This window comes from Macrotis lagotis, chromosome 1 (assembly GCF_037893015.1).
Source record: "Macrotis lagotis isolate mMagLag1 chromosome 1, bilby.v1.9.chrom.fasta, whole genome shotgun sequence".
NCBI lineage: Eukaryota > Metazoa > Chordata > Mammalia > Peramelemorphia > Peramelidae > Macrotis > Macrotis lagotis.
This window is the reverse complement of record NC_133658.1, coordinates 716,890,625-716,918,614: the sequence shown is the minus strand read 5'-3', so window position 1 is coordinate 716,918,614 and position 27,990 is coordinate 716,890,625. Positions and strand designations below refer to the sequence as shown.

Genomic DNA, 27,990 nt, shown 5'->3' with positions numbered 1-27,990 from the left:
AAGTGTCCATTCTACAAACAATCAAATTACAAGTTAGGAAGGAAAATAACCTTACCAGGCTGACCAAGCATGTTGGTAAATCTAATATCAGAACTTATTGTTGGATATAACTCCATCCAAGATGACATAGAATGCAATTGTCCATGTTCATGCAACTCATCTAGAAATATCTGAAAACATATTCATATTTAGATAAAAATAAGTTGTATTAAAACAGCTAAGTTTCCATTAAAAAAAAAACTACTATAAGATACCGTAGACAATTCTAGTATTTAAGAATTTGTTAAAGTGAAAGACTCAAAATTCCTGTACTAACCATGCCTTTGCACGATCTAGTTGTGCTGTAAGGATTTATTTAATTATATTTCTCAACTCCCTTTCCACTTATACATCTGAAGACACTTGTAAGCCACTTTTCTTTGGTACATATGGTTAATACTGACATTATTATTTACTCTCTATCACTATTTACCTTTCCATGTTTCTCTGAATGACCTGTACCCTGAATTCTTTAGAGACTATGGTATTTTATCACTTAGTTGTATAACTTCAAGTCAAAACAAGCATTTATTAAGAAATTCTATGTGCCCAAGTACTTGTTAAGTGCTAAGAATAAAGACAGAACAAAAAGTCAGATTGTGAGGGAGAATAAATGAGATTTATCAATAAAATATAAATATATATATGGGGTAGGAAATGTATGAGAGTAGTGAAAAGATGAGGATATTACCTAAGAAGTGAGTCTGAGAGATTAGGAGGACGGTCCTGCTGCTAAGCTAAGAATGGCTTTTATATTTTGGGTTCAAAAATATAAAAATAATTTTTATAGGTCCATAAAAGGGCAAAGGCCATCTCTTCACTTCAGTGAGTCTTACTCTAGACAGTAATAGGAAAGTTAGGAAGAGGGAAAAGTTTAGTGGATGGTTAATGAGTTCAATTTTGGACACAATGAGTTTAAAATATCTCTGGGACAGACACAGAGTTTAAGGTGTATAAGGAGTGAAAACTTTGAGACTGGAGGTTGAGAGAATTTAGGATATGAAAATCCTCTAACTAGAGATAAGTGAATTTATGGGAGCTGATAAGATCATTAATAGTACAGAGGGAGAAAAAGAAAGGACTCAGGATAGAGTCTATGGGAACACCTCAGGTTAGTGAGATCTGAGACTGAGAAGGAGAAGTTAGAAGGAAAGAAGTGTCAAAGGATGCATAGAAGACAAGAGATAGTATGAAAGAATCTAGGAGACAGGGCGAAATTGTAGAGAACAGGAACAATAGGGATTGTTTCTGCTGAAGATGGGATAAAATGGGAACACTTGCACATTTTGATGAGAAGGGCTGCCAAAATGATGAATTTTCAGGAAAACCTTTGGCTCATAAAAGCAACTACACAATAGCTCACAAGTAATCCAAGCTGTTATTTCTATTCAACTGTATCTGTCCAAAGTGTATATACTGATGGACTAATTTTATATTCTATTCAATTGCATAACAAATCTAGATAATTTTGCCTAAATACAGAGACTACACTTTGAAGGCTCCAAAATATTCTTAGGGATGGTGCAATCAGGAGATGTGTCAATTGCCCCCACCCCAAACTCCCAAACCAAAAAACACAAACAATAAACACAAAGGAATGTGCAAAAGATCTCAGGAATGTGCAGAAGATCTCATCATCCTTAGAAACAAAATTGAATTAAAAATTTTCTAAAACCATGTGACCTCACCAGTCACTAAAGATTTTACCTTCAGACAAGAGTAACTAGGTTTTAATAAATGTGGTGAAGAACTATCTGCTCTTCTACAAAAGCAAATGGCATCCCCTTCATAGTACTAAAGGTCCCACCCACACACACATAATCTGTAATTAAGTGCCCTAATGATGATGTTTGTCCTTCCTTTTCAAAGATGACCATGGCAACATGGAGGTGATGCCAAGACAAGCACATGAACTGGATTTTAGTGAAGCAGTGCTGTGCTTCACTTTCTCCTCTGAAGCCATCTGGGTTAAATGACTTGCCCAAAGTCACACTGGTGTCTGAGACCAGATTCAAATTCCCATCCTCCTTACTCCAAAACCAGTGCTCTATCCACTTTGCTACCTAGCTGGCTTGTGCACATACATCAACTAAAAGTGCCACAGTCTCCAAGAAGCGCAACCTACTGATAATGAATTTCTCTTTTATAGACAGCCTGGTCCCCAGCAGAGAGAGCCTGCTGATACAGTCATCATGTTGGAGCTATCTCCAAAACAAAGGGAAGGTGAAATACTAACCTGAAAAGATTCTCTATTTTTACGCTGCCGTCTCCTTTCTCGTAACAAACTCTTCTGTTTTTCTTCTTCCTCTTCTTTTTCTAAAGCCCGGATATGTTCTTCAAAACATATTAATGCATCTTCTTTGTCCATGTCTAAAGAAAAAAATGCTTTTAAAATTATATACTTAAGGAAAGATTAATTTCATATTAATAAAATTACCTTGTCAACAGAAATATATTATACAATTAGGAATTCCTTAAAAAAAAAAAAGGACCTAATATGCCTGACAAAGGAAAAATAAACCTTAAGGATGTGGACTAAAAACTGTTGGTAATAAATGTAATCTGATTTACTGAGGAAATTCAGCTACAAATGACAAGGTTAATTTTATGACTAATCATCATCTCTAGGAAAGATTCTATTTTAGGAAAAAATAACATTTTCTAAAAATGGACAAATTCAAATGGTATTTTGACAATTCTGAAATAGTTCCATATGTGATAGATAGTGATAATGAAACACGAGTGCTTCTACTAACACAAGGCTGGTATGGATCAAATGAAATTATTTGAACTGGGTTTCCCACCTTAATTATCTTTGTTTGCTGAGTGCTGTATTCTGTAGCTCACACATGTTTCAATGCTGTCCTTTTTTGTTTTTAATCATGGAATTTAAAAAACTGGGTAGTACTCTATTTGAAATATTATCTGCTATAATATGGCCTAATAAACTCTGAGGAAAAAAGTAAACACTTCGAGAGGGATCTATGTACTGGAACAGTTATTATTGAGTTCTCTATTAGAGAGCAGCACAGGCCTCTTAAAATTGAAAGTATTGCTAGAAGTTCCCTAAACAGATACTAATTGTTGATGACTTAAGAAAAAAATCATTTATCATTGGGTAAGACATTGCAAAGAATGGAGAAGTGAATGGTTAATATCCATTATGATAAAATGTGATTTCATGACGAATTAAGGCTATGACAAAATATTGTGCAGTTAATGACAAATGTTACTATAAAAGGACAAATTACATATTTTTTCAAAGATATAAAAAGTTGTAATGTTTACTATATAAACCAAAAAATTTAAATGTTTTGCTTTGTCCCAATTAATTTGCATTGCCACTATAACACATGTTAAAGTTAAAAATCCCCCATTCTAAGTGAAAATAATTGACTTATTCCCAGAAATTTTTTTTTTAAATAAGTATTTCATGATTATCCTTACTCTGTAGCTCCTCATCTTCTGCAAAGGTAGGGTTATCCATCAGGTATTGTTGGGCTTCAGACCAAGTAGTGGAGTAGGTAACATTAGCCATGTTGTCAAGTATATTTTTTAAGGCCTCCCAATTTCTCTTTCGCAGCTGTTTTGCTTGTTCCTGGAACGACAATTTCAAAACATTTAAGCAGAAACAAATGATATTTGGAGGTCAAAGACAATAACTATGTCATCGTCTTAAAACTGCAGTCTAAATCAAATTTCTTGGACTACATAACACCTTATGTTTTCAAGAAAGCTCTTAAGTTTTTCCTTAACCTATCCCTGATAACAAACCAACTGAGACACATTAACCACAAAGAATCTTTCTTAAAAACTCTTAATATGTTTCATAACTGTCAGACTATTCAGCTTGATAAAAATCAGTAAGTACTTCATGACTTATTCTTCCAAATACTGTACAGTTAATACATGTTACTTTTAAACTGATATATAAACAAAAATCTTTATACAAAATATTCTGCCCATAGCATCTTAAAATTTTAATTTCTTTTCTGAAACTGGATTACACGTAGCATTCTGATATTTTGGGTGTTTTTTTAGTTTTATAAAAAATTCTTTTTCAAGAATTTCAAGTTTTAGTAGTTTATAATTGAACAAAAGCTTCTAATTTTAAAAATTCCCTTTGTTGGGGTCTGATATCACCTTGTTTACTTTCTAATTTATGTTTTTAACCTAATCATTTTCCAGATTTTAAATTTTATGCTTGGTTTTTAATCATGTAGGACAATTTGTTATTAAACTATTCCTGAGTTGATTGGCACCTATCTTATTTTTGCTAATACAAAAAGTACTATTAAAAATATTTTATTATGTGTAAAAAGCAGAAATACTATAATAAATTCTGTGTTTTACCATATAGGTCTCATGTATTACTAAAAAAAAATACATATTCTCATCTAGAAAATTAGTGAGATATCACAGGAGTCTGAGTTCAAAGACAGTCTCAGTCTCAGACACAATGGCTCATCTGTAAAATGGGAGTAATAATTGGAACTCACAAGGTTGTGAGAATCAAAATATTTATGAAATGCTCAGTACAGTATCTGTCACATAAAATCATTAACATATAAATCTTCCCTCCTTTCAAAGCATTTTACAATTATGCTAAGTTAAAAAAAAAACAACCTTCTGACCCAAGATTGCTATGTGTATGCTCCCAGGACAATGATAAGCACACCTCATATGCCCTAAAATTTTTAAAAGTACTACTATAAAGTTCATGCCTACTGACTGGGGAATAAAAGTTAAGCTTACATGAATGAAATGCAATATTATCATCTTGTAAGGAATGATGCATATGATTACAGATGCATATGATTACAAGGAAGCAAGGCCACATTTTAAAACAAGGAAAATGCAATATATATACAAGACCATGCAAAAAAGTGATAAATTAAAACTTTCTGGTGTGAAATTATAAAATCCTAAACCGGCCTAAAAAAAAAAAAAGATGAAAATGCGAACTAAACCTCATCTTTTACAAAGACTGGAAAAATTTACATGCAATTATACACATTTTATACAGGAAATGTTGTGTAAAACATTTGGTAAATTTTACTGTTTTTATCTCTTTTTAATTCTTTCTTACAAGGAATGGCTTTCTAGGAGAGGAATGGAGGAAAGGATATTTAACGGGAAAATAGGTAGTTTTGAATCATATACAGCTCTTCATGACCCCATTTGAAGTTTTCTTGGCAAAAATCCAGGAGCGATTTGCCATTTTCTTTTTTGGTTTTTGGCTCTTGAAACTTATGCAAATATGGTTAAATGACTTAAACAGGAAGCTAGTAAGAGTCTAAACTTATATTTGAATCCCGAAAGTATGAGGCTTCCTGACTCCAGGTCTGATACTCTATCCATTGTGCCAACCAAGCTGCCCCAACAAGTAAATTCATTAAAAATTAAAAAAAAAAAAAGTCACTCAAATATAGGGAGTGGCTATCTTTCCTATTTTTATCAACAATATTGGCACTCAGAAGGGACTTAAGCTTGACTAAATGATGTGTATGTGACTATAGGGGATTTTTTTCTTCTACCAAAGGCATTGTATTTTTTAAGACACTAAAAGTTCAGTACTAATACAAACAGTTCTGAAACCTGCAAAAGATACAGTCTTTCAACCTCTAAGCTTCAAAAACTCTAGACATAGGGGAAAAAAAGTCACCTTTTCCTTTTTTGAAAGAAAGAACAAGACATCTTCATAAATTTCAAGACGATCCCGCTCAGATATTGCATTCCATACTTCCATCTCTCCAAACATTTGTTCAGCTTTTCTACATGTTACAAAAAAAAAGTTAAGTCTTCAGCAAATTGCTCAATGTGAAAATTCCGCTGAGCTTTTTTGTCATTTCATTAAGTCTACTGATATGTTCCCATAATATTTTAAAGTTTATTTTAAATTAATGATCTAATAAAGCACACCTAGAAAAGTATTTGGTCATTTTAAGTTAAAAATCAATGTAATACACATATGTGAATTTCTTTTAAATGTGAAGAATTACTTTCCCTGGGAACCAAAACAAATGGTTTGAAATTGGAAAAAAAATATTGAGAAATTACTTATATCTGGTTGTGGAAGTCATTTTTTCATGGTTTTCAAGAAAACGTTGAAAGGATTCTTTAGCTTCTTTATATTTTGATCTTGCTTCTTCTTTTTCTTCTTTTTCTGTCTGGACTTTATATGCATTAAATGCTTGTTTTTTTTCACTAAGCTTTGCCAGGGCACTGAAAAAGAAAAATTCCGTAATAGTAACTTTAGCAAGGGAAAATATAGCCCAAGGTTCACAAAAACCATACAACATAATGGAGAAAATAAACACTGTCCATGAAAAGAAAAATATGAAGAGAGAGATAACAACAACAAAAACCAACAAAGACCCCAAATCAATATTTATATCTAGATTTCAAAAAGCAAACAAAAAAATCCCTCCACATTAAAAAAGCCAACATCAACACTCACAACTAATCTGGAAATGTTTTGAAAGCCTGCCCATGTATAATCTACATAAAATTGCTTTCCCTCAGGGATAGGCAGGGTGAGTAAGGGAAGAGGGAGAATTTGGATCTCAAATTTTTAAAACAATGAACACTAATTACATGTAATTCAGGTAAGAAGAAAAAAAAAAGAAAAACCCAATACAATCATGTAGTCTTAAGCATACTGAGTTCTAAGAGTTTAATCTACTGAAAATAGTATCAAGGAACTTCTACTTCATTCAGATACAGAAGAATCTGACTAATTCTTTGAGAATTTTATGATTACATTTTCAAGAAAATTTATTCAAAATATTCTAAACTTGAATAGGAAATGTGAACAAAGAAAAGGGGGAAGTATATACCTGTATCGGGGATCATTAATAATCATTTTCATTGCTTGTTCCCATGAGGCATTGGATGGTACTCGCTGTTAAGACAAATTATATAATTTAAGTGGGCATATTAATAGTCATAACTTATTAATCAAATACTGAAATAAGCTTTGCTATTTTAATTCCATCATCTCAGAAACTTGTGCAGGGAAAGGTGTCTTCAACATAGTACACTAAAATGTCCAAGGACAAATACTCATGTTTCCAGAGTTATAGTATTACTACGTACCATGTCTAAGTAGCTCTAAAAATAAGGTATTGAAAGCTTTTTAAATAAATAACAAAAATATTTTGTCAGGTTAAAAAACCCATAAATATATTCAAAGAGACATCAAATACCTTTTCTTTTAATAATTCTTTAAAAGCTTGCTTTGCTTCTTCTTTTGTATTCCAAGTATATGTTTTTTTAGTAGGTTGACTATCTTCTTCTTCCTTTTTGGGAGTGTAACTATGAAATCATGGAACAAAATAAAAATGTTATTCCCGGGGAGGGGGTAGGGGGGTAGGGAGAATCACTGCTCTCATTAGAAAAGGCAACAGACGATCATTAGCAAATATTTGATCAAATTTTTATCTTTTCTTGTGAGTCTTGGATTTAACTGTTTGAAGGGTTCTACAAATTTATAATGCCAAGAGCACTAAGGGCTCATAAAATCCAGTGTCATTAAAAGTTTAAGAGGCATCTAAGGCAAAACTTGAACCCAGTTCCTGATAAAGGTTCTCTGGCTACTATGCTAAACTACTTCTCATTTAAGTGTATTAGTTTTTCCATTAACATATATTTAAAGGTAGAAAGATCTTAACTACTATCATGACCAGCCCTGTCATTTGTCTGATAAGGAAAATGAGACAAAAAATAATAATAATGACTTGTCCATCATCACAACTAATGGTTGAAGTAGGACTTCATAATTTCAAATCCACTGCTCTAGCTTTTATGCTATACTTTCTCTATAGGCCAACAATGTCCTTTTATTTCAATCTTATTCAAAGTTTTGAATAGTATGAATACTATTCTGTAGCATTAAATAAAAGCAACATAATTTTCTTTTATGAATCTGACAACTAAGAATATTATTATGCAAAGCAATGCCCAAATGGAAATAACTATAATTGAGGAGATACTGTAAATTTCTGATTAAATTTTAAAAACTGTTTCTCATAGGCATGCTTTCATGACACCTGCCAATGCTGCTTCTCTTACTTTTCCAATCCTATTCTCTATACCATTTCCTTCTCTCTCTTATTTCTAATTTTCCCTCTCCAAACTTAGCATATTTCTAAGTAATAAGATTTTCTAATTATTACATCCAATTAATTGCCTTACAGTTTTTAAACTCAACCAGGCTAGATGATGAGTTAGTGTGACATGCTGATGAGAGAGAGAGAGGAAAGTGTGTGTGTGTGTGTGTGTGTGTGTGTGTGGTCTATCTCTAATTTTATTCATAGAATGTAAACCACATCCCACTTAATGGAGATTTTAATGGATACTATTTTTGGGGGGAGGTGGTAGAGTGTAAGAGAGAAGGAAAGATCTTAAAATTTTGAAATGCTAGAATCCAATTCTGCTACATCTGATAGTCATTATGACTCTCAATGGTTCCATATAAAGCCAGCTTACTCTACTGAAGACTCCTGTTTCGATGCTTCCTCTGGTACATTGCTAGACACCTCTGCACTCTGTTCATGAACAATAGGTGTAACAAGTTGTGCTTGTTCCTCAGTTGAAATTGTTACTGTATTGTCATTATCTATGACAGTAGCAACAATGGAAGTAACTTCAGGCTCAGTGACAATTGGTGCAGTTGAAGCGACAATGGAAGAAGGAGTTGATATGGCAGCGTTAGCACTGGCATTGGCTGCAGCGGCTGCAGCGGCTGCAGCAGCTGCTGCTGCCACAACAGCAGCTGCAGCTTCAGCAGCAGCCATAGTGCTCATTGTAGTTGTAATTTCTGTTGTAGGAACTGGGGCAGCTGATGTTGTGGTTGATTCTTCTTTACTGTTAAGTACATTAAAAAGAAATAAGAGGAGAAGCAAAAGTACAAATGCATTAAGGTTAGAACTCCCCAAAATTCACCAATCACTTCCATTCACAAAATAATGCATCATACTTTCAAAAACCACAAAATATAAAAATATAATATATAAAACCTGAATGGCTTAATGAATTCTCCAAGAGAATTGGAGAAGTTTGGAAATTTGTCTGAAAATAGCATAAACTAGAGATAAATTTCAAAGGGTATTTTTATTTAAGAACCAAAACTCTTGTCACCTAGAATTTATATAGTATGCTATCAATATTTCTATGTTATGCAAAGTATCATCTAGCAGGATGCCATTATGAATTAAATAATAAATTTCCCAAACGAATTTACAGCTGCCTATTTTTGGCAAAGCTAAAATTAGACACCTACATACTACAAAAGCAAATTTAGAGCTGGAGCATAATTTTTACTTAGAATACTGTCCAGTAATTTCATCTTCATATTTAAAGTATGCCACAAGTGCCTACTGATTAACATGACTGAGTACTTACCTGCTTTCTTCTGCTTTGATCATAGCTGTTTAAAAAAGAAAAGAATGACTGCTTTAAATGTTGCTGAAAAAATTTAAAGAAAAAGGAACAAAGAAACCCCACTAAGTCAACTATACTACTTTTTTTAATGAACAGCTGCTTCAGCACAAGTTCTAATTTAGAAATCACGCTTACTATCTGTTAAGGGCTACTCCAAACCCTAATGATTCCCAATCTCTGGTTCTACTGCCCATAAACCAGATAAATTATGTTCTTAACCTGCATAATTAGAACATAAGGAAAACTACTTTCCTAGGGATCAAAAAGTTGATTGCTTAAACCCTAATCAAAGTTACTATGAAATCTAGAGCTCATATACTTTAGGAGTAAGTAGACAGGTTAGAAGTCAAGATATCTAAAAACCTAAATAATGCCATTCAGGTTAAAGTAGTTAGAAATTAGCTTTCTTTTCAAATATCTTGAGAAACAATCATAGACTAGTAAGCAATATGGGTGTTTCAGGAAACTTTAGTCTCAATTTCCTACTTAACATTTTAATAATGGAAATTTTCTATTTTTCAACTTTCCCTTTTTCTAATATTAAAAATGAAAGGTAATGCCTCATTTATCCAGTATCAGTCCTTATATAGTATTCCCTTCAATGCAGATTTTCAACATAGAATTTTAACTTTTTTTTTTTTGGCAGGGCAATGGGGTTAAGTGGCTTGCCCAAGGCCACAAAGCTAGGTAATTTTTAAGTGTCTGAAGCCAATTTGAACTCAGGTCCTCCTGACTCCAGAACTGGTGCTCTATCCACTGTGCCACCTAGCTGCTCTGAATTTTAACTTTTTTAATAGAACTTTTTAAAGTTTCTTCTTATATGAAAACCCAATGACTCAGGGTCATGACTACAAATTTAATTGATATACTGTGCTCCAACAGAGGCAAGCCATCACAAACTACCAGGGTATATGAAAATATATAGAGATATTTACTAAAAGGCTTTGGAAGTATGGTTCATTTTGAACTCATTCATCTGTTTTTCATTTTGTTTCCTCCTATCCTGTTGTTATACATTTGCAGCACTTGATATGCCTGCCTCTAGTAATCAATTTCCAAGTGCCTAATTAATAAGTGCCAAGCACTGTATTAAGTACTAAGGAATACAACTGAATTTTAAAAAAATAAAGTAACTGGAGGTGAGGTTAAAGGTTTGGCAATCAGGAAAGACCTTTTGAAGATAGCATCTCTTGAACTGAGCCATGAAGGGTTCCAAGAGGCAAAAGTGAAGAAATGGAGAATTCCAAGAATAGGTAACAGCCTATGCAAAATTAAAGGGATAAGAGATGGAACGTTGGTACAGAGGGCACAGAAAGCAGGACAGTTTGACTAGACTAGAGACTACCATGTTTGGATGGGGAAGCAACATGCAATAATCCTGAATAAAGGTACTGCAATGGTCTTTGGCTTTTGGAAAGACAGCAGCAATAAACCAGTAATATAATCCTAATAATTCTTTGAATCTGCTATTAAATAGGCAAAATAGTTAAGGAGACTGATGTCCGGTGTTGGACATATATCAGCTGTATGATTTCTAAGTACTCCAGATGAAATTTCCGACACAAAGTAATCTCCTCCCTTCTCTATCCACGCCCTTCCTTAGTACATGATAGAATACATGGGGGGGGGGGGGGGGGGGGGGGGGGGCAACGACACACTAGATGATTAAATTTGCTTGAATTATACCTAAACATGAGCAAATAAGGTCTGCATATAGAATATTCTAAAATTAAAATTAATTTTAGAGAATATAGTCTCTTGCTGGTTGTTTAGGGAAGGCTTTTGTTTTCTTTAAGTGAATATCTTGAATATCTGAAATGACTGGATAAGCGAGGTATTAACTGTACTTTTGGTTCTTAATTGTTCTTTTAGGACTTTCTAAAATGTCAAAATGCTATCTTGAAACATTACATTAGATAGGGAGAGCACCTAACTTCAAATCATATATGCCATTTCTTATAGTATTTCCAGAGCAAATAGTAGATTTAGTTTCTTTCATTTTGGTTCACTTGTTAAAATAATTACTAGGATACAAATGAGCTGAATTTTACAGTGAAAATATTTATCAAATTAAAGCGGTCAGGTCTTAAAATATTGTCATTCATAGGCAATTTGCTAAATGAATTTCTCTAATAATGCAAAATGAACTCGAAACTAACATGAATTTAGTTTTGTTTTTACTTGATTTGCAAGAGTTTAACAGATTATGTTCAGTAAACTTGAGAATATATTATTGCCAATGTGATACAAAACCCTAATTTCAACTCTAAAAATTTTCAAAAGAAATAAAAGCTCATTTCTAAATATAACTCTACTGGGAATGGTATTATTTAAGTTTAGGATTTTCACTGAATAGTTACTCAAATCATGGTTAGTGAACAACTATAGAAAAGTAAGTAATGACAGAAAGTGAATTATCAAAGCAGCTCACCATGCAGGTTTGATTTTGTAATAAGACTTCCAGCAACAATGGTATTCTGGTATCCTAGTTTCAGTGGAATCAAATAAAAATCTATTTAATCTACAGAACTGGGATCTACAGAAACAACAAAAAAAACTATCCCACAAAACTGTTTAAAATAATTCCAATCATTTGATTTTTAACATAATTGCCTTTACACAGTCCTATAGAGGGGATGATTCGTTTTGAATGGCTTAAATCTGAAAAGAAAATTATAAAGTTACCGTTTTATATTACCTTCAAGATCCTCGAGTTCCTTGGGTTTGGCCCAACGAGATTCTTTTGTTTGTGAATTGTAATAATAAGGTTTTCCAGAGTCAGATTTGTACTCCTTCCAGGGGCATTTAGATAACAATTGCTAATAGGAAATAAACACTTCTGATCAATGATAACTTTACAACATACAATTAATATTTAAAGTAAAGTAACCATTTTCATTATAAAATTCTGATATTTTTAAAAATGTTCATTCTAATGTATTTTAGATAAAATGAGTATGAATCAGATATTAAGATCTTGTCAAAAATCAGTGATGTGAAGGCATGACAAATATATTTAAAGTATTGATATCTGAAATAACTGAAACAAATTTTGAATCAACTGAATTTAAGAGTAAAAGACACTAACCAATCTAAAACAGTTTCTGTGTGTGGGGAAAAAACAAGACAGTTCTGATTTAGTTCAAGAAAATCTCTTTTCTACCAGTTAGCTCAATATCATATACCATGTTTTCTGAAATATGTTCAATTAGTCACCAAAAATGTGGAAGTCTGAGTATGATTATGCCACTATTCTACAATTCAGTCTTGTACCATTTTTTAAAGAAGTTACAGCACTGGTGATTAAAGTATATTCACTTTATATTAAGACCCCCTTATCTTCTAGTCATATTTGCATTTTTTTTGATTTGCAAAAAAAGTTCACTACAAATATACTTATTACAAGCAGATGCTACCAGATTTCACCATGTAAAACTGCTAAAAATTCTACATTTAAATAGCTGTAGCCTCATTAAAAGGCTACATGTAGGATCCAATTCAGGTCAATGGTATATAAGGAAACAAACATACCCATCTTGTGGTCATTTCAGATTCAAGTTTCTCTCTAGTTAGGATCTTTGTCCCCCTATAGTATGCCTCTAATTGTGAAAACAGAGGGGTTTAGTAGAAATAATAGTTAAGTATCTAGGAAATCTCACATTTTCCATTCCCATCGTATCCCCAAATAAAATGCAGACCACCATATACTATCATACAATAGTTTCCTAGATGTGGTACTTATATAATGCCAGAATAAAAGAGCTAATATTTACCTCAGCAGGTGTTTTGAGATCATCAGGTTTTTCCCAGGTAGACTGCTTTGTTTCTGTGTTATAATAGTAAGTTCTTCCATCAGGAGATTTATGTTCAGTCCACATTGATTTCTGAAGAAAAAATAAATTCAAAATGAAGCAACTAAATTCAAATTAAGACCTTAAAAATTTAATATTCTTTGCTGCTTCTGAAAATGTAAAATGGACAATTAAGTTTAAAGTCATTATGTATATAATGTGTGTTTGCAAAATATTTCTATTAATACCTTCTTAGCATTTTTAGTAGAACAGTTAGCTCTTTGATAAATTAAATTTTGTAATCACCTTTTCCAATCAAAAAGGAGAACGGATAAATCTAAATATATCAGTATTAGTTAAACAATGGGCTGTACTATGCTTAAAATATTTTAAGGATTGTGTGATACTTCAGTATACTGATATTCATTAACAAACTTATGACCTGTCATGAAATAATAAATCTATGAAGAAGCCTGGTAACTATTATTTGACATGACTGGAACCTTAGAGGTCTATGCTTTAAGACTAAAAATAAAAATTGATTTTTACTGCCAAGTTTTCCACCAGTAACATGAAAATTACTGGAATACTCTGGCAAGTTAAATCACATAGAAGACATAACAAGACCACCAGAAATTGAGAAATGATATTTTTTTAAAAGAAGTAAAATAGGATTAATCTAAGTTAAAATTACATTCTTGCACAAGTCTTAGAAATTATAGCCAGAATATTTAAAACTCTAATAGTTTTCACATTAATTTCATATTATGTCATGTGTCTAAAATTATGCTGGTTTATAAGAAGTATTCTACATACATGACAAAGCATAAGCCCATTAATCAACAAAGCATGGAAATAGACCATATGACAACATTAGGAGAACTGAAACTATATCCAACAAGTGCTTATCTATGAATCAACATAAACTAGGTACACAAGTCACTAATAAAATGCCATGTCTCTGGCTCTATTAAAACCAGTAATTTCTATATTTTAAAGTTCAAAAGAATGGTCTGCAATAAGTATAGGATGAGAAGAAAATCTGACCTGATTTTCTATAGTCCATGAGGATTTTTCATTGATTATAAGTTCAGTATGAAGTACTGTGATATAACTACTAAAAAACCAAGTATGTACCATGACTCAGAAGTGAAATGTCCTTGCAGAAAATTTAAGCCTATTAAATCACTAACAAATTTTGAATTGTTTTCCTAAATGATTTTAATGTTTAGCCAAAAAAGTTCAAGACCCAAACATCTTGTACTATTGAAATAATTTTTCAAACCTCTTAGTTTTGGTAAATAATTTAACTAAAGGAAAAAAGTAAATTGTTGTGGAATATTTCATAATTTAAAGTCCTTAATAATTTAACTTCTTTACATATATCAAGTGCTTTAAATAGTAGCACCAAATCTGTAAGTCTGAAAAATATTTGACAGTATTGCATTTTCATTTCTCAAAGGAGTTTTGATTTGATCCTTTATAATCAATCAGCAATTTCTTAACTAAGTTTTAAATAGCTAGTTTATACTCTAATTAATTTAACATTTTCTATATAAAAAGAATGTCCTGATATTATTCCCCAGCTATGTGATTTGTTGGGAGGATTTTTGGTGTTTTTTTTAAACAGATTTCACTTTTTCTTTCCTTTTTTTTTGTAAGGCAATGGGGTTAAGTGACTTGCCAAAGGTCACAAAGCTAGGTAATTATTAAGTGTCTGAGGTCAGGATTTAACTCAAGTCTTCCTGACTCCAAGGCAGCTGCTCTATCTACTGCACCACCTAGCTGCCCCCAGCTTTGTGATTTGAAGAAAGTTTCTTTCTCTGATTTTCAGTTTCCTAATCTACAAAAGAGGGTAATAAATTAGACTATTCCTTCCAAGTGTTTACTCCTAGAATAAAGGAGGGTAAAAAGGAAACTATCTGACATCAAATTAATCCATAAGAAAAAAGACCTGAGAGTTTTTTAACAGACTCTAAGATTAGGCCATGGTAATTAGTAATTATTACTACAACCTGTGCCTCTTCAGGTCACTTGGACACCACAAAATAAGAGGGTCAAGGAATTGGAACAGATCCTAGAATTTATTTAATCAATCTCTATAGCCAATAGGCATTTAAAGAAATGGGTCAAAATCAGTTCAAACTTGTATTAATGAACATGATGAGAAGGAAGCCAAAGGTTTGATACGAAGTTCTATTAGTGAAAGACTACTAGTTTTAGTTTCATTATCACACTATTTTGCTATGAAACTATTAAAGAGAAAGGGTCTAAGATCCTTACTCTCTCTTGACCTCATTTTCCTCACAGGAAAATAAGAAAGGGGAATAGAGATAAGCTCTCTGATACCTACTACCTCCTAAGATGTTTCAAAATTTTTGTATTAAGATGGAACAATGTTTTATGATAATGCTAGTCTGTAACAGTAAAATTAAACCAAATAAATATGCCAATTTCATAGCCAGGTATGATTTTTACATTATATATACATATACATAAAAACATATAATATTATATAATCCTACTAGAACATTTAACACAGGACAATGAAATTATGATAGAAAATTTTTTATTATATAAACTTTCCTTTAACCAATGCCTCTTATGAATATATCAAATTTACAAAGTAACATTATGATATAAACAAATTTTCCATTAGAAAAATTCAAATTTAAAATTAAATGTTTGCTTTCAAAGGATAATTTTACAGTATCAGCAGATATCACTACGTGCTCCAAAAGTTATAGTGTAAGTTCATAAAACTGACATATTACATGTTGAAATGCAAATAGAAACTGCTACAAAATTGTAACATAATTATCTAAATTGATCAATTCCCAATACCTATAAAAGAAACAGATTTCCCCTTAAATCTTGATTTATAAACCTATACTCTGGAATCTTTCCAGCTCACTAAAAGAAACATGACAAGTTTAAAAGTCTCAGATAATATTTTATAATTATCTATTGCTAGATTATTTTCAAAACTCTACTATGCCTTCCCATTGGAGTCATTTTAGATTCAAAGTTTCAAGAGACATTGTTAAGAGGCAAACATTCTAAGTATAAATTTCAGCTTTATTAAGGGTCCCTCAAATCATTCAGTTTCTAATACAAGTGTCCTAACATCTGAGATGATTTTTCCCTTCAATAAAAGGTTTGTGTCATAAACCCCTTTAGCCTATGGACCCTTTCTCAGAATGCGTTTTAAGTGAATAAGATAAAATATACAGCATTACAAGGGAAATGTGTTACTGAAACTGATTTCTAAAAATATTTTCAAGTTTCTGAAGCCAAAGTTGAGAAGTTCTATCACAGATGTTTAGAATAGTAAAAACAGAGACCACATGTGTATATATATTGGATTCAAATTACAAAGGAAATGAAAATAAGCAAATGTTTAAAGTTCAAGTTGAAAAATGAAAATTGAAGTTTCCTAACTACTCCCAATATGAAGAGTAAGATTTAAAATATTACACATAATCTTTCAAACAAATCAAATTAATTTGTTTTTGTTGAAGTCTATCATCATCATTGTCTATAATGGAAGCCTAACATTTGAACTAGTGAAAATTCCACAGAACAGTTAATAGTTGCAACAGACCTGACAAATCATTTAGTTTAACTCTTCTCAGTTTATAGAAGAAAAAAATAATATCTGGAAAAGCTCAGAAACCTTCTGAGGTGATAGTGAAAGAAGAACCTTGCCTTCTACTTCCAAGTCCAATGATCTCACTAAACTACACCCCCCCCTTTTTTGCAAGGCAATGGGGTTAAATGGCTTGCCCAAGGCCACAAAGCTAGGTTAATTATTATGTGTCTGAGGCCGGATTTGAACTCAGGTACTCCTGACTCCAGGACCAGTACTCTATCCACTGTGCCAACTAGCCACCCCTACACACCCTGTTCTTTACAGTAGATTTTGAACAATCTAATCAGTAATTCTGTCAGAAAATGGCTCTTCTATTAAAATAATAAGCAAGTGACTATGCAAAGTGTAAGAAAAAAAAATTCTTTGGATAGAACAAATGAATAATAATGAGATTATGCAAACTACTCCCCAGAGAATTTTTTTCTCAGTAATTCTTTTATCACTTTTGGAGAAATATGAGCATTTAGTTTTATTTTAACCTACTAAGTTGGAGATAAAACTTAAAAACTTAAGAGGGATACAGATTACTAACATTATATGTCAGTTAAGTATATGAGTCATCACTCTACTAGCAAATGACAACTAAAAAAATCACAGGCTACAAATCAAAAAGAAAAATTTGTTAAAAACCAAACACCAAGGGAGGAAAATCTGCTCAGGAAAAGTCATGCTGGGGAATAAAGAACCAAGAACAGGCTCAATCTCTTAAAGCTGTCATCTTATTTTTGTATATAGCCCCATGACTTTACTAGTATATGGAACTCCCAATGTAGACTGTTCCTCTAGCATTGCATATCAGCAATCTTTCTATAATATCTGGGAAACCAAGTGGTTAAAGTGACTATCCATGGGTCTCACATCAAGTATGTGTCAGGGGCAGTACAACCCAGGTCTTTGTGATGCCAAGACAGGCTCTCTATGCAGTATGCCATGCTGCCTCTCTACCACTTCTTTAGGGCATAAAAGCCAACCGATTTTTTTCCTATGCTAAAAAATATTTTATAACAATACAAAAACAGGAATTTCTGCAGGCAGATTCCTACACCCTAAGAATCTTTATAGCTGTAGGAGGGAGGTTCTACTGCCTATGTAAATTGGGCTCAATTTTAGTCATAACAACCCAATTCATATGCATTAATGGTAGTAATTTATAAAAGATTCCGATTCCTCAAGTGACAAACTATTTCCATTATTCAACCTACTCTTTTCTTGCTAGCCAATCTCAATCTTAAAGTTTAACAAAAATACCTTAAGAGTTAATAATGTAATTTTTTAATGGTTCTTAAACCTTTGGCTCTAAAAAAGTTGACATATTAGCAATGAAAGAAGCAAAGGGTCACACCTTAGGGATAGAAATTTGTCTTCTAAAAGGGGACAAGAAATGAGTAATGAAAAAAATATCAAACTGTCTAGGCACATCTAGTTTGAATAAATCCCAAAGCCTTAGATTTTTACTTACTTGTGTGCCAGATGTTGCACCTAAAAAACAAAAAATGGATATTTATCAAGTGATTATCTCTTACACAATTAACATCCATAAAAGCATTATTTGATATAAATAAATCATGCACAAGTCAGAGGTCATCCCTAAATTTTACTTCTTATAATTGGTCAAAAACATTTTCCAAACATTACCTGTCATATTTTAAAGCTGTTTTTCCTTTCAATTTGTTCTCTCCTCCCCCCAATTCTTCAACCATATTACTTTTTTGCTTCATTTTCCCTTTCCTTTCACAATAAAACCATGTAGCTTAAGAATTTCCAGCAACTAACAACTATTTGAAACTTCAGTCTTCAGTTCACTCTAAAATTTTTTCAGAGTTCCCTTGAATACTGAACTACATTTCAACAACTATCATTTAAAACCCTTTGCTTCTAAGAATGTCTTTTAGCTAATTTGTTACTCTTTAAAATACAACCAAAAAACAGACAAGAAAACCATTTCACTTATCCAGAACTCAACAAAGATAAGATTTCTAAGTAGTTAAAATCACCCATGCAATTTTCTTCACAGTAGAGGCAGCATGGCATAGTGGAAAGAAGACTGAACCTGGAATCATCAGATCTAAGTTTAGTCCCAACTCTTCAATTTACAAGGTGTGTGACCATGGCCAAGTCAACCACTTAAAACCTGATCTTCCTGAATTATATACAAGAAATAATATAACTATCCTTAGTGTCTCTAGGAAGAAACTGCTTTGTAATCTACAAAGAATTTTAAACTGTAAATTTTATCATTAGAGATATCTTATCCTGAGTCTAATAATTGAGAATTATAAACTATGTGCAAATAAGGTTACTTTATATAGCTTATAGTAGTTTATTAAAGCTAAAATGCCCTGCTGACTATAGATACAATGAAAAAAAAAAAGAAATAGAATAACTACAAAAGCATGGCAGTTAAACATCTATTTGTTGTTGTTGTTTGCTCTGTTTCCAAAGAAGACCATAACATCAGGGATGAGATGACATGAATTATAAGTTAATTGGATTTAAGTGAAGGACAACTGTGCAAAATCATTTGCCTCCCTCTCTCCTTTGGAACCACCTGGGTTCAGTGGCAAGATATAGATCAGGATGACTGGAGATGACCCTAGATACTGGAGATGACCTGGGAGATCTTGGCAATTTTTAAAACTATGTTTTATAAAAGGAGGAGACTGAATAAAATGAGATTTGGGAGTTTCAATTACCAATGCCATCCTGATTTCTCATTTCCAAAGATGATCAAGAATGTCCAGAAGTTACCTACTTCCACACTGTATTCACTATCATGTGGGAGAAGTACTACTCTTGCAGTATGATATGCATTGATGCTCAGCCTGCACTTTAATTCATTCCATACTCCTCTCTCACCATCTCAAGCTTAGTCACTTCAATTCTCTCCCTGGGCTTTAATGAAATAAAAAAATGAACATTTTTATAAAAATGATAAATTTATTCAAAGATATCCTTGCTATAGATGTATGCTTTTACCTCAAAATCCTTGTAAAAATAATCTTAAAAACGTTAAGGAGAATGAACACTTTCTCCTTTAGATGAAATGCTATTTTGCTATTCTTTCCCAGACTTGACATTTGCTCCAATGACAAAATAGAACTCATTTAATACAGCATTTTAATTTCTAGCAAAAGTAATTTAAATAAAGTTCATCGAAAGGATTCACTCTACTTTTCCCTCCAAGCCCCAAAATGGAATACATAAATATAAACATAACACTAAAAACCACCTATTTATATTAATAGTCACTACAAAAAAGTTTGTGACATTTTTCTTTTAAAAAATAATTCATAAAACTGAATCAAGTCTTATAAATTATATTCTTTCTCATTAATAAACCGATATTACATACCTACTGCTACATCCATATTGTTTACTCCTGGCTGTAAGAATAAAAAATAAAACTGATAAAGCATAGTATTTTGTTTACAGTTTATGAATTCCTAACAAGAACGCTAAATTGGCTTTGACTGCATCTAGATTTCCAAGGTAAACTATAAAATGCCATGAAATTAAACACTTCAAAAAAACAACTTTTTGATGCCTATATAAGATATAGTTAGTAGGAATACATTTTAATTTGAAAATTACTGCTTTTTTCAGGGTATGTTTTACTTACCTAGTCTATAATTTTTTTACAGGAGGACAGTTTGAAGAAGATATTTAAAAATTTTTCAAAATGTTATATTTTATAAAAAATATTAATTACATTTAGAAATAAATATCTGTCCCAACAGTTATGCCTATTAAACCAACAGCATATGCTATAAAGAATAAGAGAGCAAATTAATTTGACTCTAGCATGGTACAGTGTAATTATATCAAAATTTGGGCCATGGGAGCATACAGATTAAAATGTAACTGAGAAATATTTAACAAAATAAACCAAAATGCAAGACAACATAATATTTGTGGTTTCCTAAGTCAATGTGCAATCTTCAGAAAGCAGTGGTTCAAAATAAATTTAAAAAAGGAGAGTAGGAGGCACTGGTTTCAGAATCAAATATGTCAGGTCAAATTCTGATTGAGATTGCCTGTGTGACCTAAAGCAAAATATATAAGCCCCTCAGCTTCAATATCCTCTTCTTAAACTGAACCTGAAGACCTCTGAAGTGCCCTCAGTTGTAGAAGCTAGACAGTGGGATGAAGCAGTGAATGGAGTGCCTGGGAGTCAAGGAGATCTGAGATCAAATCTAATATCAGGCACCAATGTGTCACTTGACCCATTTGCTTCAATTTTCTCATTTGAAAATTGGGAATAATAAAAGCACCTACTATTTCCAGGGTTGCTGTAAGGATGAATTTGTAAAGTGTTTAAGTACAGTGCCTGGCACATAGCAGGTATTTAAAAAGTGTTTCTTTCCTTACTATGTCCATGATCTAATATTGAAAAAATTTTTAGTTTTCAGTCTTTTATTTAGCTACCAGTTTCTGAGAAAAATAAAGTAGTTTTCTATTTAGGTAAACTCATTCAACAGTTCTGAGCTTTAACATCCTCTTCTATATAACAGAACAGTTGCATCATCCAACTTCATAAGACAATTATTAGGACCTCACTTTTTACACTGTTGCAATACATGTGGATTCTAATGATCACTTTTTTCTGTTTTCATCAACTATCATTGTATATTGCCCTTCAACTCCTGTTTTTACATTTTTTTTTACAAGTATGAAGACAGGGTTTCCCCAACTAATTTATTGAGCAGGAGTTCAAAAGGAGTAATCTGCTTTATAACTCATACTTCCTGATTTCAAAGCTCATTCATTTGATTGTACTGGCAATTTCCAAAAGAATAATTTCTGATACTAATGAAAAACAATTCTTCATAGCCTAATTCAACAATAATGCATTCTATCCTAAATGGTAGGAATGCTATTTCTGAACAAAACTGTGTCAGCAAGAAACCTAAATAAGTTATTTCACTATAGTGATTTGAATTAAATGCTAAAGTACTCCAAAAAAAAAGCCCAGGAAATACAATTTAGTTTTAATACAAGAGAAATCTTTAATATCTATTAAACATATGAGTTCAATGTAATCCTCACGCCATACTGGAAAAGAAAGGTATTAAGATGTTCTAAAATTATCAAAGTTAAAATTAAACTTGCTTTTAAGAGTATATAATGGATACACTCCAAAAACACTGTTTCTGAAACAAATTTGTTTTAAAAATACCAAATCAAATAAACTTTCAAAAGATTACCGGTAAAGCAGGCTGTATGCTAGCCTGAGACATATGAGTCATCATCATCCCAGGCATGACTGAAGACATCATTCCAGGCATCTAGAATAAAAGTAATGAGGTATTATTACACTTTTCAGAAGTACTAAAATAACACTAAAATTTGAATATATCTATTATAAAGCTAATAAAATATAAAGTTTAACATAAAAATAAGCTAGGGTTGGGCTTAAATATTTATTAAAAAGAAACTCCTCTGCAAACTATTTCCCTAGTTATATAATAACATATAGGCCATGCATAAATAAAACATATTTAAGAAAAGTATCATAAACTTTTTATATGTTGCTTTTGGTCCCCTAAACCAAGTGTTAATTGACTCAAAGTTGATTTTCTATTGATGATCAGAAAAATTTTATTCATTCACTTCTTCCCACAACATTAAGAAAAGAAGAGAAAGTTTCTACCATTAAACTTTAATACAAACGCCCCTCTCCCATTCTAAAAAGGCTTTAAGCTGAGGGCTGGTTCTTCTTTCCATTGTAATGAAAGCCCCCAAAGAGAAACTTGAAAAATAAGAAAACCTTAAATATAATTTCCAGATTAAATCACTTAAAATCACCAATGTCTTAGTTCCTACAGTCTCTACCCAAGCCCTCCAAGAAACCAGTGACTTATTTAGTTTTCTGTTCTAAAGGCCAAGGAAACATTTCATGAAGACATCTCAGCTTAAATTTGCAACTAATTCCAGCAGAATTATTGGTGAGTTACTATTCTAGTATTCTAGTAATATGAGGAAGAACTGCAAGGATTAATAAAGGCAGTCAAGGGTAGCAGGAGACAATGTCCCAGATAAACTAGTATAATTTATGACATCCTTCCCCATCTTACAAATATGAAAATATGGGAGGAGGGGGAAGAGATTATTCAATTGAATATAGTAGTAAGTAAAAATAAATCATAATCTAAAGCACTCAAAAAGTTTCAAGTAAACAGCAAAAAGAAATGAAATGGTAAATCTTAGTAATAGGCTAATATGCAAGAAAGATGCCTTTGACTGAGAAAAGCTCAGTAAACAGGATAATATCTACAAATTAAATTACAATCCCTGTTCATGTCAGTTTATTTTATCTGAAAGGAAAAGAAAATAAATGATCCATTTATGAAATGATGGGATGAATAAATAATAGAAGAGAAGGTATTCTTAAATAGCATAAATTGTTTTAAATGATTTCATAAAGCATTAATACTTATTTTCTGTCAATAAAAATAAGCCCAGCAGTTTTTAATCAGGAGGATGTGGCCATGTGATTATTTTTTTTAAAGCTGTGTATTTAGTAGATTTGAATACATTTGGAAATATAGGCAATTCTTAATTATCCAGGCTAAAAGATGGATGTAATAGAAAAGATAATTGTAAAGTGTTAGAGTACAATTATGTGAATAACTTCTCGCCACCCAAAAAAACAAAACCCTAAAACCAAACAACTCTTAACTTTTATAGATTTTATTGCCCTTTCCAAGGATTGAGGAGAAGGGGTGGGGGGTTTGAACTAATTTCATACTCAAGTTGTACTTAAGACTAAAAGCACAAAGCTGAAATTCCATAAGGAATAGCAATTGAACATTTTGGAGGTAAAAAAAAAAAATCAAACAAACTGGGTAATAGACAAAAACCAGTCTAGGGCTGAAAGTAGCTTTAGATAAGAGTTGATAACATACCAAAAATTTCAAAGTTCTAAAGCAAAATTTTAGATCAGAGTTTACTGAAATTTTAAAATGATTCAAAACACCTTTCAACAAGACAGAACACAGAAACTTTGAGGCACATTTAAAAACTCCTCAAAGTAGTCTAACACATCCCAAACTGTGGGTTCATTCATCATTTATACTCTTAAAATGAATATAATTGTAACTAGGCAAACTTGATCAGGAATGAATACAGGTTAAGTCCCATTACATAAAAGTAATACAAAGCCTAAACATAACAAGGAAAAACACTCAACAACCTTCAGATCAATAAGCTATCCTTTGTAACCAGTACTAGACACAACTGTATTTCATAAGAGTAGAGAAATAGATTATCCTTCAATTTGATGAAATGGGATTTAACCTGTAATAATTCTTCCAAATTTTTGATTATAACAGCTCACTTTTTCTGTTTAAATCACATGCATGAAAAATTACATTCACCTATTTGCTACCAAATGTGAAACTTTTGTGCTAAGCAAATAGAAAATAATATTAATTTTAATCATCACTACCTAATTACTTCTGAGGGAAAATGTTGGTTTAAAACTTTTGCAGGATTATAGTTTTTTAAAAATTAATTTAAGAGACTTAAATCATGTCAACCAATTAAACATTTTCAACTTAAGCAGAGCATCATTAATATTAATTATAAAGTAGGATATGTATCATATTTTACCTTTTAAGAATCACTGTACTCTCTAAGCCAGTAAGTACCAAATTTAAAAAAAAATGAAGCTGTGCAGAAAACCACAAATTAACATCCCTAATTTACTGTATTTTTATTTATTAAACGTCTCCCAATTACATCAGATTTGGGAATTTCTAAAACTTCTGATTTAAGCAGAATACATTTCTATCCTAATACTCCTTAATACTCTAGGAAAATACTAGTAATACATGGGAAAATATTTAGCAAGACAATTATTCAAACCCCCCCCAATAATCTAAGGTAGATTATTCAAACCAAAAAAAATCTAAGGTAGGGGGGAAAAGGTCCTAAAATTTTTTTAAAAAGAGAATATAATCAATATCTTTCTTTTAAAAAAAAGTAGAAATGGACAATGAATAAGCTTAAACCTAAATAAAAGTATAATATATATGCTTTGTGGAACAAACTTTATAGAGCAAAAATTTTTTAAATTCCATTGTCAGTCTGTTACCCACAAAAAACAAAGACTATTGCATCATTACTTAATCATTTATGTGACTAAAAGCTTCTCTTAAGTGTTTTCTTTCAAAAGGCTTTGTAAGAGAAGATTTTAGTACAATAAAAAATAATTAGAATAAAATTTAAAGAAGCTAGGATAATCACAGCAGTGACTGTTGAAGTGACCATCACTTCACAATTCCTAACCTTTGTATAATTAGTCAAGTAATTTCTCTTTGAAAAGAAATCATTAACAATCTAAATTTCTGACTAATCTTAGAGAAACAGCAGCATTTTGTCTTTACTCACTGATAATTTTCTTGAAGTTCAGAAGTATTTTTTTGCAATCAACATTCAAGCTGGACTTGACAGCCTACATAAATTTGTCTCATGCATCTTTACTTTTTTCCTTTTGAAAAACCCAACTAGAGAAAAGGACACTTAACTACACAAGGATAATGAAAACTAGTAGGTAACATGACTCCATGTACTATTAAGACATTAAAAATGGAAAAATTTATTCTTCTCAAAACACAAATGCGCTCAGCTGAAGAGGAAAAAAGATGTCTATGATGAGCAATCCTTGATAGACATATCTATATCTATGTAATGCAGGGAAAATAATATTTGGACTTCTCAGATTCTCTCCATCCAAACAGGAAAAAAAAATACAGTCTGATGTCAAGAAATATTCACATCAGGATGACAACATCTCATATTCTGAACACAGGTTTTATTTCCTCAACCTTCCTATCTCCAATCTGTCTTATTTAAAATGAGTATGGCTAACAATCGATGTCACTTTTCAGTATATACTTAAGTTTTTATACCTATATTAGGGGAAAGACCTGCATTTGGGGAAAAAAAAGAAAACTTTACTTACTTCATTGGATCTGTGACCGGATGTGAGGACTCCCTCCAAAAGTGTAGATCACAACCCATCCACATGCTCTCATCCTGTACGACTTGTCCATATCCTCCCGTAAATCTGCTATAGAAGTTCCACCCATATATGTTGGGAAGGCTTCCTCTACAAACTCCTGACTTTGCACTGATACCAACGGAGCACGCTTATTTGGTTATACCTTGCTCTCATTACATGAATGAATGGCCCACCTCTTCCAATCATAGATCTCTTGAATGACATCCTTTATACCACTTCTCCTGAGTATTTCTTCATTGGCTATTAACGTCTTGTAGCCTTTACCCATCATTCGCCTCTCCATTGCCTTCGAGTGACCCTTCAAACTTAAAATTCTTCATGAATAGTACTATTCCACAAGTCACAACCATATATCATCACTAGAGGATAATTACTGTTTAAAAGATGAACCTTTGTTTCAAGAAGTTTTGAAGTCATTAAATGTTAAGATGCAACATTCCAGAAGCAATCCAGCTTGCTCTCTTCCTTTGGTGCAATTCTAGACCCAGCTCATTGTCCACTGTCCACACTGTCCACACTGTCCAAGACGTATACTTACTTGATGGATGAACTCTATAGGTTGTCCAACAAAACACAAAATCCTGGACATGCAGCATTCTTCAGTGAGTTCAATTAAAACACCATTTATCAAGTGTCAACACTGTGCACTTGGTTTTCCCTGTGTTGCTAAACTCAAGGAATCATGGATCTCATTTAAAAGATTCTGTAATGCTCTTCATTTTGATGTCATCAGCATGTCATCTGTAAAAAGGAACATCTGGAGGACCTCACTATATGTAGGGGATTTTTCTTTCATTTGGATTCTGTCCTGACATCTTCCATGACGGTGGCAAGCAAACACCCCGGTGAGTATATCTCCCTCTTTAAATATCTTGTTTAATATTAATCAGTCATTGTTACCTCAAACAAGGTCACCTCAATTTTTGTTACGTCGCTCAAAGAATCTTGTGTAACATTGGGAACACCTTACTGGAAGAGAGCCTTGAAAGCATTTTGTTCTACTGAATGAAATGCTTGTCTATAGATCAAGAGAACTACAGTTATAAGAGTGAGAAAATTCTAGGAAATATGATGCAGACATACTAATGCCATTTTGTAATAATGTCATTTATACATTACAACAAAATCCCATACATAGTATATTAGGAAACACAACTGCAGTAATATTCAGTTGATATTCCAAGGTGCAAACTGGATGGATAGTGAATAGCAGAGATAACTTCTGAATGAGACATCAGGCTTTTTACTATTCTGTTTATTAAACTGCTTCTATGGAACTAACTCCCACATAAAACTGCAAAAATGAAGCAGCTCCCAAACTTTTTGAATAGATTTCTTTTAACATCAGGTTTTTCCATTGCAGTATTTATATTCGTTAATTAAGAGACTATATGATAAAAACAATATGGGAGTGTGAATACAGTGCTAGAACTTGAAATAAGATGTGGGCTCAAATCCCACTTCTACCTTTTATAAGCTACGTAATCATGGGCAAGTCACTTAAACTTTTTTAGGCCTCAGTTCTCTCATCTGTAAAATGGGGATACTACCTATGGAACCTATTTCAAAAGGCTGTCTATCATCCAGTTTTCATACTGATGGAGGTATTCCCCCCACAATGATGCAGATCACAAAGCACTCACTGGTATCCTTGACATGGCAATAACTTTTGCGAGGCAATGTATAATGGCTAGAGGGTTGGCTCTTTAAGTCCTTTCTTTAAAAATAGATCATGACTCTCAGTAACATCCTCTTTAGTGTGCAAGGCAACTCTCTTAAGACCACAAGTTACAGAGGAATTGTCAGATTTGCACTGGAAGAAAGGATTCCTCTTAAGTCCCTTATTGATGAAATCACAGATCCATACTAGTCTCTCCTATTAAAAACTAAACCAAACAAAATCAAAACCAACAAAAAACTTCACAGTTTTACAAAGGCAATAGTTTCCCTCCTCCTGTTCCACTTTCTCTGTCCGTTTGCAAGGCATGGTCAAAGTATTAACTACATAGTATATTCAGGATCATGGATATTCTTCACCC

The 27,990-nt window shown here is 32.3% G+C and overlaps 1 protein-coding gene across 8 annotated transcripts in view; it reads right to left on the bottom strand.

Annotated features, from left to right (window-relative positions):
• The window catches only part of PRPF40A (pre-mRNA processing factor 40 homolog A), a 49,593-nt gene that overhangs the window by 9,144 nt on the left and 12,459 nt on the right, over positions 1-27,990 (bottom strand). For 4 of the 8 annotated variants that reach the window (XM_074215961.1, XM_074215962.1, XM_074215965.1 and 1 more), the window contains exons 3-17: positions 22,131-22,211; positions 20,279-20,309; positions 18,386-18,405; positions 13,257-13,367; positions 12,182-12,302; positions 11,915-11,968; positions 9,445-9,469; positions 8,530-8,907; positions 7,248-7,356; positions 6,879-6,943; positions 6,100-6,264; positions 5,705-5,813; positions 3,487-3,637; positions 2,276-2,409; positions 56-170 (exon numbers count right to left, since the gene is read on the bottom strand). In XM_074215961.1, coding sequence (XP_074072062.1) covers positions 56-170; positions 2,276-2,409; positions 3,487-3,637; positions 5,705-5,813; positions 6,100-6,264; positions 6,879-6,943; positions 7,248-7,356; positions 8,530-8,907; positions 9,445-9,469; positions 11,915-11,968; positions 12,182-12,302; positions 13,257-13,367; positions 18,386-18,405; positions 20,279-20,309; positions 22,131-22,211 — 1,669 coding nt within the window. The remainder of the gene's footprint in view (positions 1-55; positions 171-2,275; positions 2,410-3,486; positions 3,638-5,704; positions 5,814-6,099; positions 6,265-6,878; positions 6,944-7,247; positions 7,357-8,529; positions 8,908-9,444; positions 9,470-11,914; positions 11,969-12,181; positions 12,303-13,256; positions 13,368-18,385; positions 18,406-20,278; positions 20,310-22,130; positions 22,212-27,990) is intronic. The other 4 variants (XM_074215963.1, XM_074215964.1, XM_074215967.1 and 1 more) reach the window with 1 other exon arrangement.